The 16,216-nt window shown below is 51.7% G+C and overlaps 1 protein-coding gene across 2 annotated transcripts in view; it reads right to left on the reverse strand.

Moving 5' to 3' along the window:
* Positions 1-251: 251 nt before the first annotated feature.
* LOC140108923 (1-acyl-sn-glycerol-3-phosphate acyltransferase gamma-like) overlaps positions 252-16,216 on the reverse strand; it is a 37,333-nt gene continuing 21,368 nt past the window's right edge. For both annotated transcript variants that reach the window (XM_072132009.1, XM_072132008.1), the window contains exons 8-9: positions 1,481-1,679; positions 252-1,389 (exon numbers count right to left, since the gene is read on the reverse strand). In XM_072132009.1, coding sequence (XP_071988110.1) covers positions 1,301-1,389; positions 1,481-1,679 — 288 coding nt within the window. In that variant the 3' untranslated portion in view covers positions 252-1,300. The remainder of the gene's footprint in view (positions 1,390-1,480; positions 1,680-16,216) is intronic.

Genomic DNA, 16,216 nt, shown 5'->3' on the forward strand with positions numbered 1-16,216 from the left:
ACTACCCTCAGTCATATACATAACACAGCAGGCACCCACGGGATGAGTATTACACTAGTCACCAGATGACCTCCATCACACCTAGAGCCAGCGCATCCAGGAAACAAAGACATGGCCACATGATCTAAGCCAATAGAAAACCTCTGGATAATGCATCAAGCCTTGATCAATAGAAATGACAATATTTCTGAAAAATAAAGTGATCAGACATTGTTCTCAAACGAGCATGGACTCATTGTGACAAATCAGCGCAGGTTTCATCTCTTTATTTACTCCTAGTTTATCTTTACAGGGGGGGGGGGTGATCAGACAGGCAACAACATGGAAGCATCACTACAGTGTATGACACACAGATGTTGTGTGTGTGGACACTGAAGAGCAGACAGCTGGAGACATGGAGGATGCCTCTCCGATGACCGCTCTGTGCACACAGGATTAGCCCTACACTTAGTATCTCCTCCCTATGGGAAAGATTCATACATGATATTATGTGAAGCTGCCTCGTCTGGTCCGTTACATGCTACTGACATGTTAAGAGCTAAACTGATAGTCCCTGGTAGAGGCAGCCACGTGATATGACACGGCCCCTCAAGTACTGGAGACACAGAGCTCCAGAAGAAAAAGAAGAGCAGAGGTGACTGTGGGTCGGATCCTCAGCTTCAGGACCATGACCTGGGTCCAGTGATTACTTATAAAATAATGGAGTGATTTGTGCAGGTACAGAACAATACATTCACAGTAGCTGCTGTGTACAGAGCTGTCTCTGTCTGCAGAGCAATGTGCGTGATGTGTGGGGGTTGTGCACGTGGCTGCGGGGCAATGTGCGTGATGTGTGGGGGTTGCGCAGGTGGCTGCGGGGCAATGTGTGGGGGTTGTGCACGTGGCTGCAGAGCTCCACCTACAAGGAGCAGAAGACATGATTGCAGGGCTGGGTAATGTCACACCGTGGCCGGCTCAGTTTGTCTTAATTCCAGTGATGAGGCCAATGTTGTGACAGCAGAGACGTGAAGGTCAAAAAACTCAAAATCTTATGGGGTAGAAGCGGAGAACAGCCAGTAATACTATAGGTGGTGAAGACAAGCATGGAAGGCTTGCACCATGGGGACCAGCGTGTAGAAGTGAGGAGCTGAGGACATCGGTGTCACAGCCCGAGCAGCTTGTTCTGGTGCCCATGAAATGGCAGATTCCTACTGGCTCTTGGTGCCAGTCGCAGAAGGCAGGTCCTCCCCCTCAGTTCATGTTAGTACGAAAGAGAAAGCAAGATAAAGTCCAGACTGCCTCCGGATCACGCCGCCCGCATCTACTCTGTCTTCTTCGCAGCACTGTTACCATAACTGGAGCCTCGCTCGATCTCCGTCACACCAATCAGACGTCGTACAGCAAAGGAAGCTACAGAGAAAATACAAAAAAACAAGGTCATTGAGAGACGGGAGACCACCAGGAGAAGGAAAAAAGCCAAGGAAGCCCCAGCCAACACTACCTGTCCACATGAACCCCATAAATGACAGGATGAGCAGCGGGGAGCCGCTGGCAAAGATGCCAATAGCAAATGAGATAAGTGGCGACAGAAGAAGCGTGGCCCAGAACAGGAAGTTCAGCAGCCCCCAAGGCCGGCGGGGGGGAACAATCTGAGTGCCCGGGAAGGTGCCCTCCTGGATATACTGCTCCTGTAGAGCATCCTGAAAAACAAGACCTGTAAGTGTCAGAAACAGTCCTCTCAATTGTCTACACCAATGCTGGAAGCAAAAGAAAAACCGTCCAGACCAATGACATCATACAGGACGAGCAACATGATAGACCCCCTGCCATTACCAGGCTGTGCTACTATCTGGTCACCTTCTCCTGGTAGGGGCTGGTGTAGCCAGGCTGCACTACTATCTGCTCACCTTCTCCTGGTAGAGCTGATGTAGCCAAGCTGCACGACTATCTGCTCACCTTCTCCTGGTAGAGCTTGTGTAGCCAAGCTGCACGACTATCTGCTCACCTTCTCCTGGTAGAGCTTGTGTAGCCAGGCTGTACTACTATCTGCTCACCTTCTCCTGGTAGAGCTTGTGTAGCCAGGCTGCACTACTATCTGCTCACCTTCTCCTGGTAGAGCTTGTGTAGCCAGGCTGTACTACTATCTGGTCACCTTCTCCTGGTAGAGCTTGTGTAGCCAGGCTGTACTACTATCTGGTCACCTTCTCCTGGTAGAGCTTGTGTAGCCAGGCTGTACTACTATCTGGTCACCTTCTCCTGGTAGAGCTTGTGTAGCCAGGCTGTACTACTATCTGGTCACCTTCTCCTGGTAGAGCTTGTGTAGCCAGGCTGTACTACTATCTGGTCACCTTCTCCTGGTAGAGCTTGTGTAGCCAGGCTGTACTACTATCTGGTCACCTTCTCCTGGTAGAGCTTGTGTAGCCAGGCTGTACTACTATCTGGTCACCTTCTCCTGGTAGAGCTTGTGTAGCCAGGCTGTACTATCTGGTCACCTTCTCCTGGTAGAGCTTGTGTAGCCAGTCTGTACTACTATCTGCTCACCTTCTCCTGGTAGAGCTGGTGTAGCCAGGCTGTACTACTAGCTGGTCACCTTCTCCTGGTAGAGCTGGTGTAGCCAGGCTGCACTACTATCTGCTCACCTTCTCCTGGTAGAGCTTGTGTAGCCAGGCTGTACTACTATCTGGTCACCTTCTCCTGGTAGAGCTTGTGTAGCCAGGCTGTACTACTAGCTAGTCACCTTCTCCTGGTAGAGCTGGTGTAGCCAGGCTGTACTACTAGCTGGTCACCTTCTCCTGGTAGAGCTGGTGTAGCCAGGCTGCACTACTATCTGCTCACCTTCTCCTGGTAGAGCTGTGTAGACAGACTGTACTACTATCTGTCACCTTCTCCTGGTAGAGCTGGTGTAGCCAGGCTGTAACACTATCTGATCACCTTCTCCTGGTAGAGCTTGTGTAGCCAGGCTGTACTACTATCTGATCACCTTCTCCTGGTAGAGCTTGTGTAGCCAGGCTGTACTACCATCTGCTCACCTTCTCCTGGTAGAGCTTGTATAGCCAGGCTGTACTACTATCTGCTCACCTTCTCCTGGTAGAGCTGGTATAGCCAGGCTGTACTACTATCTGCTCACCTTCTCCTGGTAGAGCTTGTGTAGCCAGGCTGCACTATTATCTGCTCACCTTCTCCTGGTAGAGCTAGGCTGTACTACTATCTGCTCACCTTCTCCTGGTAGAGATTGTGTAGCCAGGCTGTACTACTATCTGGTCACCTTCTCCTGGTAGAGCTTGTGTAGCCAGGCTGTACTACTATCTGGTCACCTTCTCCTGGTAGAGCTTGTGTAGCCAGGCTGTACTACCATCTGGTCACCTTCTCCTGGTAGAGCTTGTGTAGCCAGGCTGTACTACTATCTGGTCACCTTCTCCTGGTAGAGCTTGTGTAGCCAGGCTGTGCTACTATCTGGTCACCTTCTTCTGGTAGAGCTTGTGTAGCCAGGCTGTACTACTATCTGCTCACCTTCTCCTGGTAGAGCTGGTGTAGCCAGGCTGTACTACTATCTGCTCACCTTCTCCTGGTAGAGCTTGTGTAGCCAGGCTGTACTACTATCTGCTCACCTTCTCCTGGTAGAGCTTGTGTAGCCAGGCTGTACTACTATCTGGTCACCTTCTCCTGGTAGAGCTTGTGTAGCCAGGCTGTACTACTATCTGCTCACCTTCTCCTGGTAGAGCTGGTGTAGCCAGGCTGTAACACTATCTGCTCACCTTCTCCTGGTAGAGCTTGTGTAGCCAGGCTGTACTACTATCTGCTCACCTTCTCCTGGTAGAGCTTGTGTAGCCAGGCTGTACTACTATCTGCTCACCTTCTCCTGGTAGAGCTTGTGTAGCCAGGCTGTACTACTATCTGGTCACCTTCTCCTGGTAGAGCTTGTGTAGCCAGGCTGTACTACCATCTGGTCACCTTCTCCTGGTAGAGCCAGGCTGTGCTACTATCTGTCACCTTCTCCTGGTAGAGCTGGTGTCGCCAGGCTGCACTACTATCTGCTCACCTTCTCCTGGTAGAGCTTGTGTAGCCAGGCTGTACTACTAGCTGGTCACCTTCTCCTGGTAGAGCTTGTGTAGCCAGGCTGTACTACTATCTGCTCACCTTCTCCTGGTAGAGCCAGGCTGTACTACTATCTGCTCACCTTCTCCTGGTAGAGCCAGGCTGTACTACTATCTGCTCATTTTCTCCTGGTAGAGCAGGTGTAGCCAGGCTGCACTACTATCTGCTCACCTTCTCCTGGAAGAGCCAGGCTGTACTACTATCTGCTCACCTTCTCCTGGTAGAGCTTGTGTAGCCAGGCTGTACTACTATCTGCTCACCTTCTCCTGGTAGAGCTTGTGTAGCCAGGCTGTACTACTATCTGGTCACCTTCTCCTGGTAGAGCAGGTGTAGCCAGGCTGCACTACTATCTGCTCACCTTCTCCTGGTAGAGCCAGGCTGTACTACTATCTGCTCACCTTCTCCTGGTAGAGCTTGTGTAGCCCGGCTGTACTACTATCTGCTCACCTTCTCCTGGTAGAGCTTGTGTAGCCAGGCTGCACTATTATCTGGTCACCTTCTCCTGGTAGAGCTGTGTAGACAGACTGTACTACTATCTGTCACCTTCTCCTGGTAGAGCTGGTGTAGCCAGGCTGTAACACTACCTGCTCACCTTCTCCTGGTAGAGCTTGTGTAGCCAGGCTGCACTACTATCTGGTCACCTTCTCCTGGTAGAGCTTGTGTAGCCAGGCTGTACTACTATCTGCTCACCTTCTCCTGGTAGAGCTGGTGTAGCCAGGCTGTACTACTATCTGGTCACTTTCTCCTGGTAGAGCCGGTGTAGCCGGGCTGCACTATTATCTGCTCACCTTCTCCTGGTAGAGCCAGGCTGTACTACTATCTGGTCACCTTCTCCTGGTAGAGCTTGTGTAGCCAGGCTGTACAACTATCTGCTCACCTTCTCCTGGTAGAGCTTGTGTAGCCAGGCTGTACTACTATCTGCTCACCTTCTCCTGGTAGAGCTGGTGTAGACAGGCTGCACTACTATCTGGTCACTTTCTCCTGGTAGAGCCGGTGTAGCCGGGCTGCACTATTATCTGCTCACCTTCTCCTGGTAGAGCTTGGGTAGCCAGGCTGTACTACTATCTGCTCACCTTCTCCTGGAAGAGCTTGTGTAGCCAGGCTGTACTACTATCTGCTCACCTTTCCCTGCTAGAGCTGGTTTATCCAGGCTGTGCTACTATCTGCTCACCTTCTCCTGGTAGAGCTGGTTTATCCAGGCTGTGCTGCTATCTGGTCACCTTCTCCTAGAAGAGCTTGTGTAGCCAGGCTGTGCTGCTATCTGGTCACCTTCTCCTAGAAGAGCTTGTGTAGCCAGGCTGTACTACTATCTGCTCACCTTCTCCTGGTAGAGCTTGTAAAGCCCGGCTGTACTACCATCTGCTCACCTTCTCCTGGTAGAGCTTGTGTAGCCAGGCTGTACTACTATCTGTCACCTTCTCCTGGTAGAGCTTGTGTAGCCAGGCTGTACTACTATCTGCTCACCTTCTCCTGGTAGAGCCAGGCTGTACTACTATCTGCTCACCTTCTCCTGGTAGAGCCAGACTGTACTACTATCTGGTCACCTTCTTCTGGTAGAGCTGGTGTAGACAGGCTGCACTACTATCTGGTCACCATATCCTGGTAGAGCCAGGCTGTACTACTAGCTGGTCACCTTCTCCTGGTAGAGCCCGGCTGCACTACTAGCTGGTCACCTTCTCCTGGTAGAGCCAGGCTGTACTACCATCTGGTTACCTTCTCCTGGTAGAGCTGGTGTAGCCAGGCTGTGCTGCTAGCTGGTCACCTTCTTCTGGTAGAGCTGGTGTAGCCGGGCTGCACTATTATCTGCTCACCTTCTCCAGGCTGCACTACTATCTGGTCACCTTCTTCTGGTAGAGCTTGTGTAGCCAAGCTGCACTACTATCTGGTCACCTTCTTCTGGTAGCGCTAGTGTAGCCAGGCTGTACTACTATCTGCTCACCTTCTCCAGGGAGAGCCAGGCTGCACAATTATCTGCTCACCTTCTCCTGGTAGAGCTTGTGTAGCCAGGCTGTGCTACTATCTGGTCACCTTCTCCTGGTAAAGCTGGTGTAGCCAGGCTGTACTACTATCTGGTCACCTTCTTCTGGTAGCGCTAGTGTAGCCAGGCTGTACTACTATCTGCTCACCTTCTGCAGGGAGAGCCAGGCTGCACAATTATCTGCTCACCTTCTCCTGGTAGAGCTTGTGTAGCCAGGCTGTGCTACTATCTGGTCACCTTCTCCTGGTAGAGCTGGTGTAGCCAGGCTGTACTACTATCTGCTCACCTTCTCCTGGTAGAGCTTGTGTAGCCAGGCTGTACTACTATCTGGTCACCTTCTTCTGGTAGCGCTAGTGTAGCCAGGCTGTACTACTATCTGCTCACCTTCTGCAGGGAGAGCCAGGCTGCACAATTATCTGGTCACCTTCTCCTGGTAGAGCTTGTGTAGCCAGGCTGTGCTACTATCTGGTCACCTTCTCCTGGTAGAGCTGGTGTATCCAGGCTGTACTACTATCTGCTCACCTTCTCCTGGTAGAGCTTGTGTAGCCAGGCTGTACTACTATCTGGTCACCTTCTCCTGGTAGAGCTTGTGTAGCCAGTCTGTACTACTATCTGCTCACCTTCTCCTGGTAGAGCTTGTGTAGCCAGGCTGTACTACTATCTGCTCACCTTCTCCTGGTAAAACCAGGCTGTACTATTATCTGGTCACCTTCTTCTGGTAGAGCTTGTGTAGCCAGGCTGTGCTACTATCTGGTCACCTTCTCCTGGTAGAGCTGGTGTAGCCAGGCTTTACTACTATCTGCTCACCTTCTCCTGGTAGAGCTTGTGTAGCCAGTCTGTACTACTATCTGCTCACCTTCTCCTTGTAGAGCTTGTGTAGCCAGGCTTTACTACTATCTGCTCACCTTCTCCTGGTAGAGCCAGGCTGTACTATTATCTGGTCACATTCTTCTGGTAGAGCTTGTGTAGCCAGGCTGTACTACTAGCTGGTCACCTTCTCCTGGTAGAGCTTGTATAGCCAGGCTGTACTACTATCTGCTCACCTTTTCCTGGTAGAGCTGGTGTAGTCAGGCTGTACTACTATCTGCTCCCCTTCTCCTGGTAGAGCTGGTGTAGCCAGGCTGTACTACTATCTGCTCACCTTCTCCTGGTAGAGCTGGTGTAGCCGGGCTGCACTATTATCTGCTCACCTTCTTCTGGTAGAGCTGGTGTAGCCAGGCTGTACTACTATCTGGTCACCTTATCCCGGTAGAGCTTGTGTAGCCAGGCTGTACTACTATCTGCTCACCTTCTCCTGGAAAAGCCGGTCTGCACTACTATCTGCTCACCTTCTTCTGGAAGAGCTTGTGTAGCCAGGCTGCACTACTATCTGCTCACCTTCTCCTGGTAGAGCCAGACTGTGCTACTATCTGCTCACCTTCTCCTGGTAGACCCAGGCTGTACTACTAGCTGGTCACCTTCTCCTGGTAGAGCCCGGCTGCACTACTATCTGCTCACCTTCTCCTGGTAGATCTAGTGTAGCCAGGCTGTAATACCATCTGGTCACCTTCTCCTGGTAGAGCTGGTGTAGCCAGGCTGCAAAATTATCTGCTCACGTTCTCCTGGTAGAGCTGGTGTAGCCGAGCTGCACTATTATCTGCTCACCTTCTCCAGGCTGCACTACTATCTGGTCACCTTCTCCTGGTAGAGCTTGTGTAGCCAGGCTGCACTACTATCTGCTCACCTTCTCCTGGTAGAGCTGGTGTAGCCGGGCTGCACTATTATCTGCTCACCTTCTTCTGGTAGAGCCGGTGTAGCCAGGCTGTACTACTATCTGGTCACCTTCTTCTGGTAGAGCTTGTGTAGCCAGGCTGTACTACTATCTGCTCACGTTCTCCTGGTAGAGCTGGTATAGCCAGGCTGTGCAACTATCTGGTCACCTTCTCCTGGTAGAGCCGGTGTAGCCAGGCTGCACTATTATCTGCTCACCTTCTCCTGGTAGAGTTGGTGTAGCTAGGCTTTACTACTATTTGGTTACCTTCTCCTAGAGAGCCAAGCTGTACTACTATCTGGTCACCTTCTCATGGTAGAGCTGGTGTAGGCGGGCTGTACTACTATCTGCTCACGTTCTCCTGGTAGAGCTGGTTTATCCAGGCTGTGCTACTATCTGGTCACCTTCTCCTGGTAGAGCTTGTGTAGCCAGGCTGTACTACTATCTGCTCACCTTCTCCTGGTAGAGCTGGTGTAGCCAGGCTGTACTACTATCTGCTCACCTTCTCCTGGTAGAGCTGGTGTAGCCAGGCTGTACTATTATCTGCTCACCTTCTCCTGGTAGAGCCACACTGTGCTACTATCTAGTCACCTTCTCCTGAAAGAGCTTATGTAGCCAGGCTGTACTACTATCTGGTCACTTTCTCCTGGTAGAGCTTGTATAGCCAGGCTGCACTACTATCTGCTCACCTTCTCCTGCTAGAGCTGGTATAGCCAGGCTGTACTACCATCTGGTCACCTTCTCCTGGTAGCTTGTGTAGCCAGGCTGTACTACTATCTGGTCACCTTCTCCTGGTAGAGCTTGTGTAGCCAGGCTGTACTACTATCTGGTCACCTTCTTCTGGTAGAGCTTGTGTAGCCAGGCTGTACTACTATCTGGTCACCTTCTCCTGGTAGAGCTGGTGTAGCCAGGCTGTACTACTATCTGGTCACCTTCTTCTGGTAGAGCTTGTGTAGCCAGGCTGTACTACTATCTGGTCACCTTCTCCTGGTAGAGCTGGTGTAGCCAGGCTGTACTACTATCTGCTCACCTTCTCCTGGTAGAGCTGGTGTAGCCAGGCTGTACTACTATCTGCTCACCTTCTCCTGGTAGAGCTTGTGTAGCCAGGCTGTACTACTATCTGGTCACCTTCTCCTGGTAGAGCTTGTGTAGCCAGGCTGTACTACTATCTGCTCACCTTCTCCTGGTAGAGCTTGTGTAGCCAGGCTGTACTACTATCTGCTCACCTTCTCCTGGTAGAGCTTGTGTAGCCAGGCTGTACTACTATCTGCTCACCTTCTCCTGGTAGAGCTAGTGTAGCCAGCCTGTGCTACTATCTGGTCACCTTCTTCTGGTAGAGCTTGTGTAGCCAGGCTGTGCTACTATCTGCTCACCTTCTCCTGGTAGAGCTTGTGTAGCCAGGCTGTACTACTATCTGGTCACCTTCTCCTGGTAGAGCTGGTGTAGCCAGGCTGTACTACTATCTGGTCACCTTCTCCTGGTAGAGCTGGTGTAGCCAGGCTGTACTACTATTTGGTCACCTTCTCCTGGTAGGGGCTGGTGTAGCCAGGCTGTACTACTATCTGCTCACCTTCTCCTGGTAGAGCTTGTGTAGCCAGGCTGTACTACTATCTGGTCACCTTCTCCTGGTAGAGCTTGTGTAGCCAGGCTGTACTACTATCTGCTCACCTTCTCCTGGTAGAGCTTGTGTAGCCAGGCTGTACTACGATCTGGTCACCTTCTCCTGGTAGAGCTTGTGTAGCCAGGCTGTACTACTATCTGGTCACCTTCTCCTGGTAGAGCTTGTGTAGCCAGGCTGTACTACTATCTGCTCACCTTCTCCTGGTAGAGCTTGTGTAGCCAGGCTGTACTACTATCTGGTCACCTTCTCCTGGTAGAGCCAGGCTGTACTACTATCTGCTCACCTTCTCCTGGTAGAGATTGTGTAGCCAGGCTGCACTACTATCTGGTCACCTTCTCCTGGTAGAGCTTGTGTAGCCAGGCTGTACTACTATCTGGTCACCTTCTCCTGGTAGAGCTTGTGTAGCCAGGCTGTACTACTATCTGCTCACCTTCTCCTGGTAGAGCTGGTGTAGCCAGGCTGTACTACTATCTGGTCACCTTCTCCTGGTAGAGCTAGTGTAGCCAGCCTGTGCTACTAACTGGTCACCTTCTTCTGGTAGAGCTTGTGTAGCCAGGCTGTGCTACTATCTGCTCACCTTCTCCTGGTAGAGCTTGTGTAGCCAGGCTGTACTACTATCTGGTCACCTTCTCCTGGTAGAGCTGGTGTAGCCAGGCTGTACTACTATCTGGTCACCTTCTCCTGGTAGAGCTGGTGTAGCCAGGCTGTACTACTATTTGGTCACCTTCTCCTGGTAGGGGCTGGTGTAGCCAGGCTGCACTACTATCTGCTCACCTTCTCCTGGTAGAGCTGGTGTAGCCAGGCTGCACTACTATCTGGTCACCTTCTCCTGGTAGAGCTGGTGTAGCCAGGCTGTACTACTATCTGGTCACCTTCTCCTGGTAGGGGCTGGTGTAGCCAGGCTGCACTACTATCTGGTCACCTTCTCCTGGTAGAGCTTGTGTAGCCAGGCTGTACTACCATCTGGTCACCTTCTCCTGGTAGGGGCTGGTGTAGCCAGGCTGTACTACTATCTGCTCACCTTCTCCTGGTAGAGCCAGGCTGTACTACTATCTGGTCACCTTCTCCTGGTAGAGCTTGTGTAGCCAGGCTGTACTACTATCTGCTCACCTTCTCCTGGTAGGGGCTGGTGTAGCCAGGCTGTACTACTATCTGCTCACCTTCTCCTGGTAGAGCCAGGCTGCACTACAATCTGCTCACCTTCTCCTGGTAGAGCTTGTGTAGCCAGGCTGTACTACTATCTGCTCACGTTCTCCTGGTAGAGCCGGTGTAGCCAGGCTGTACTACTATCTGGTCACCTTCTCCTGGTAGAGCTTGTGTAGCCAGGCTGTACTATCTGCTCACCTTCTCCTGGTAGAGCTTGTGTAGCCAGGCTGTACTACTATCTGCTCACCTTCTCCTGGTAGAGATTGTGTAGCCAGGCTGTACTACTATCTGCTCACCTTCTCCTGGTAGAGCTTGTGTAGCCAGGCTGTACTACTATCTGGTCACCTTCTCCTGGTAGAGCTTGTGTAGCCAGGCTGTACTACTATCTGGTCACCTTCTCCTGGTAGAGCTTGTGTAGCCAGGCTGTACTACTATCTGCTCACCTTCTCCTGGTAGAGCTTGTGTAGCCAGGCTGTACTACTATCTGCTCACCTTCTCCTGGTAGAGCTTGTGTAGCAAGGCTGTACTACTATCTGCTCACCTTCTCCTGGTAGGGGCTGGTGTAGCCAGGCTGCACTACTATCTGCTCACCTTCTCCTGGTAGAGACTGTGTAGCCAGGCTGTACTACTATCTGGTCACCTTCTCCTGGTAGAGCCAGGCTGTACTACTATCTGCTCACCTTCTCCTGGTAGAGATTGTGTAGCCAGGCTGCACTACTATCTGGTCACCTTCTCCTGGTAGAGCTTGTGTAGCCAGGCTGTACTACTATCTGGTCACCTTCTCCTGGTAGAGCTTGTGTAGCCAGGCTGTACTACTATCTGCTCACCTTCTCCTGGTAGAGCTGGTGTAGCCAGGCTGTACTACTATCTGGTCACCTTCTCCTGGTAGAGCTTGTGTAGCCAGGCTGTACTACTATCTGGTCACCTTCTCCTGGTAGAGCCAGGCTGCACTACTATCTGCTCACCTTCTCCTGGTAGAGCTTGTGTAGCCAGGCTGTACTACTATCTGCTCACCTTCTCCTGGTAGAGCTTGTATAGCCAGGCTGCACTACTATCTGCTCACCTTCTCCTGGTAGAGCTTGTATAGCCAGGCTGCACTACTATCTGCTCACCTTCTCCTGGTAGAGCTTGTGTAGGCAGGCTGTACTACTATCTGGTCACCTTCTCCTGGTAGAGCTTGTGTAGCCAGGCTGTACTACTATCTGCTCACCTTCTCCTGGTAGAGCCAGGCTGTGCTACTATCTGGTCACCTTCTCCTGGTAGAGCCAGGCTGTGCTACTATCTGTCACCTTCTCCTGGTAGAGCTGGTGTCGCCAGGCTGCACTACTATCTGCTCACCTTCTCCTGGTAGAGCTTGTGTAGCCAGGCTGTACTACTATCTGCTCACGTTCTCCTGGTAGAGCCGGTGTAGCCAGGCTGTACTACTATCTGGTCACCTTCTCCTGGTAGAGCTTGTGTAGCCAGGCTGTACTATCTGCTCACCTTCTCCTGGTAGAGCTTGTGTAGCCAGGCTGTACTACTATCTGCTCACCTTCTCCTGGTAGAGATTGTGTAGCCAGGCTGTACTACTATCTGCTCACCTTCTCCTGGTAGAGCTTGTGTAGCCAGGCTGTACTACTATCTGGTCACCTTCTCCTGGTAGAGCTTGTGTAGCCAGGCTGTACTACTATCTGGTCACCTTCTCCTGGTAGAGCTTGTGTAGCCAGGCTGTACTACTATCTGCTCACCTTCTCCTGGTAGAGCTTGTGTAGCCAGGCTGTACTACTATCTGCTCACCTTCTCCTGGTAGAGCTTGTGTAGCAAGGCTGTACTACTATCTGCTCACCTTCTCCTGGTAGGGGCTGGTGTAGCCAGGCTGCACTACTATCTGCTCACCTTCTCCTGGTAGAGACTGTGTAGCCAGGCTGTACTACTATCTGGTCACCTTCTCCTGGTAGAGCCAGGCTGTACTACTATCTGCTCACCTTCTCCTGGTAGAGATTGTGTAGCCAGGCTGCACTACTATCTGGTCACCTTCTCCTGGTAGAGCTTGTGTAGCCAGGCTGTACTACTATCTGGTCACCTTCTCCTGGTAGAGCTTGTGTAGCCAGGCTGTACTACTATCTGCTCACCTTCTCCTGGTAGAGCTGGTGTAGCCAGGCTGTACTACTATCTGGTCACCTTCTCCTGGTAGAGCTTGTGTAGCCAGGCTGTACTACTATCTGGTCACCTTCTCCTGGTAGAGCCAGGCTGCACTACTATCTGCTCACCTTCTCCTGGTAGAGCTTGTGTAGCCAGGCTGTACTACTATCTGCTCACCTTCTCCTGGTAGAGCTTGTATAGCCAGGCTGCACTACTATCTGCTCACCTTCTCCTGGTAGAGCTTGTATAGCCAGGCTGCACTACTATCTGCTCACCTTCTCCTGGTAGAGCTTGTGTAGGCAGGCTGTACTACTATCTGGTCACCTTCTCCTGGTAGAGCTTGTGTAGCCAGGCTGTACTACTATCTGCTCACCTTCTCCTGGTAGAGCCAGGCTGTGCTACTATCTGGTCACCTTCTCCTGGTAGAGCCAGGCTGTGCTACTATCTGTCACCTTCTCCTGGTAGAGCTGGTGTCGCCAGGCTGCACTACTATCTGCTCACCTTCTCCTGGTAGAGCTTGTGTAGCCAGGCTGCACTACTATCTGCTCACCTTCTCCTGGTAGAGCTTGTGTAGCCAGGCTGTACTACTATCTGGTCACCTTCTCCTGGTAGAGCTTGTGTAGCCAGGCTGTACTACTATCTGGTCACCTTCTCCTGGTAGAGCTTGTGTAGCCAGGCTGTACTACTATCTGGTCACCTTCTCCTGGTAGAGCTTGTGTAGCCAGGCTGTACTACTATCTGGTCACCTTCTCCTGGTAGAGCTTGTGTAGCCAGGCTGTACTACTATCTGGTCACCTTCTCCTGGTAGAGCTTGTGTAGCCAGGCTGTACTACTGTCTGCTCACCTTCTCCTGGTAGAGCTTGTGTAGCCAGGCTGTACTACTATCTGCTCACCTTCTCCTGGTAGAGCTGTGTAGCCAGGCTGTACTACTATCTGGTCACCTTCTCCTGGTAGAGCTTGTGTAGCCAGGCTGTACTACTATCTGCTCACCTTCTCCTGGTAGAGCTGGTGTAGCCAGGCTGTACTACTATCAGCTCACGTTCTCCTGGTAGAGCCAGGCTGTACTACTATCTGCTCACCTTCTCCTGGTAGAGCTTGTGTAGCCAGGCTGTACTACTATCTGCTCACCTTCTCCTGGTAGAGCTGGTGTAGCCAGGCTGCACTACTATCTGGTCACCTTCTCCTGGTAGAGCTTGTATAGCCAGGCTGCACTACTATCTAGTCACCTTCTCCTGGTAGAGCTTGTGTAGCCAGGCTGCACTACTATCTGCTCACCTTCTCCTGGTAGAGCTTGTGTAGCCAGGCTGTACTACTATCTGGTCACCTTCTCCTGGTAGAGCTTGTGTAGCCAGGCTGTACTACTATCTGGTCACCTTCTCCTGGTAGAGCCAGGCTGTACTACTATCTGGTCACCTTCTCCTGGTAGAGCTTGTGTAGCCAGGCTGTACTACTATCTGGTCACCTTCTCCTGGTAGAGCTTGTGTAGCCAGGCTGTACTACTATCTGGTCACCTTCTCCTGGTAGAGCTTGTGTAGCCAGGCTGTACTACTATCTGGTCACCTTCTCCTGGTAGAGCTTGTGTAGCCAGGCTGTACTACTATCTGGTCACCTTCTCCTGGTAGAGCTTGTGTAGCCAGGCTGTACTACTATCTGGTCACCTTCTCCTGGTAGAGCTTGTATAGCCAGGCTGTACTACTATCTGGTCACCTTCTCCTGGTAGAGCTTGTGTAGCCAGGCTGTACTACTATCTGCTCACCTTCTCCTGGTAGAGCTTGTGTAGCCAGGCTGTACTACTATCTGCTCACCTTCTCCTGGTAGAGCTTGTGTAGCCAGGCTGTACTACTATCTGGTCACCTTCTCCTGGTAGAGCTGGTGTAGCCAGGCTGTACTACTATCTGCTCACCTTCTCCTGGTAGAGCTTGTGTAGCCAGGCTGCACTACTATCTGGTCACCTCCTGGTAGAGCTGGTGTAGCCAGGCTGCACTACTATCTGTCACCTTCTCCTGGTAGAGCTGGTGTAGCCAGGCTGCACTACTATCTGGTCACCTTCTCCTGGTAGAGCTTGTGTAGCCAGGCTGTACTACTATCTGGTCACCTTCTCCTGGTAGAGCTTGTGTAGCCAGGCTGCACTATTATCTGCTCACCTTCTCCTGGTAGAGCTTGTGTAGCCAGGCTGTACTACTATCTGGTCACCTTCTCCTGGTAGAGCTTGTGTAGCCAGGCTGTACTACTATCTGGTCACCTCCTCCTGGTAGAGCCAGGCTGTACTACTATCTGGTCACCTTCTCCTGGTAGAGCTTGTGTAGCCAGGCTGCACTACTATCTGGTCACCTTCTCCTGGTAGAGCTTGTGTAGCCAGGCTGTACTACTATCTGGTCACCTTCTCCTGGTAGAGCTTGTGTAGCCAGGCTGTACTACTATCTGGTCACCTTCTCCTGGTAGAGCTTGTGTAGCCAGGCTGCACTATTATCTGCTCACCTTCTCCTGGTAGAGCTTGTGTAGCCAGGCTGTACTACTATCTGGTCACCTTCTCCTGGTAGAGCTTGTGTAGCCAGGCTGCACTACTATCTGCTCACCTTCTCCTGGTAGAGCTTGTGTAGCCAGGCTGCACTACTATCTGCTCACCTTCTCCTGGTAGAGCTTGTGTAGCCAGGCTGTACTACTATCTGGTCACCTTCTCCTGGTAGAGCTTGTGTAGCCAGGCTGTACTACTATCTGCTCACCTTCTCCTGGTAGAGCTTGTGTAGCCAGGTTGCACTACTATCTGCTCACCTTCTCCTGGTAGAGCTTGTGTAGCCAGGCTGTACTACTATCTGGTCACCTTCTCCTGGTAGAGCTTGTGTAGCCAGGCTGTACTACTATCTGCTCACCTTCTCCTGGTAGAGCTTGTGTAGCCAGGCTGTACTACTATATGCTCACCTTCTCCTGGTAGAGCTGGTGTAGCCAGGCTGTACTACTATCTGGTCACCTTCTCCTGGTAGAGCTTGTGTAGCCAGGCTGTACTACTATCTGCTCTCCTTTTCCTGGTAGAGCTTGTGTAGCCAGGCTGTACTACTAGCTGGTCACCTTCTCCTGGTGTAGCCAGGCTGTACTACTATCTGGTCACCTTCTCCTGGTAGAGCTTGTGTAGCCAGGCTGTACTACTATCTGCTCACCTTCTCCTGGTAGAGCTGGTGTAGCCAGCCTGTGCTACTATCTGCTCACCTTCTCCTGGTAGAGCTTGTGTAGCCAGGCTGTACTACTATCTGCTCACCTTCTCCTAATAGAGCTGGTGTAGACAGGCTGTACTACTATCTGCTCACCTTCTCCTGGTAGAGCTTGTGTAGCCAGGCTGTACTACTATCTGCTCACCTTCTCCTGGTAGAGCTTGTGTAGCCAGGCTGTACTACTATCTGGTCACCTTCTCCTGGTAGAGCTTGTGTAGCCAGGCTGTACTACTATCTGCTCACCTTCTCCTGGTAGAGCTTGTGTAGCCAGGCTGTACTACTATCTGCTCACCTTCTCCTGGTAGAGCTTGTGTAGCCAG

This window comes from Engystomops pustulosus, unplaced genomic scaffold, assembly GCF_040894005.1.
Source record: "Engystomops pustulosus unplaced genomic scaffold, aEngPut4.maternal MAT_SCAFFOLD_199, whole genome shotgun sequence".
Classification (NCBI taxonomy): Eukaryota; Metazoa; Chordata; class Amphibia; order Anura; family Leptodactylidae; genus Engystomops; species Engystomops pustulosus.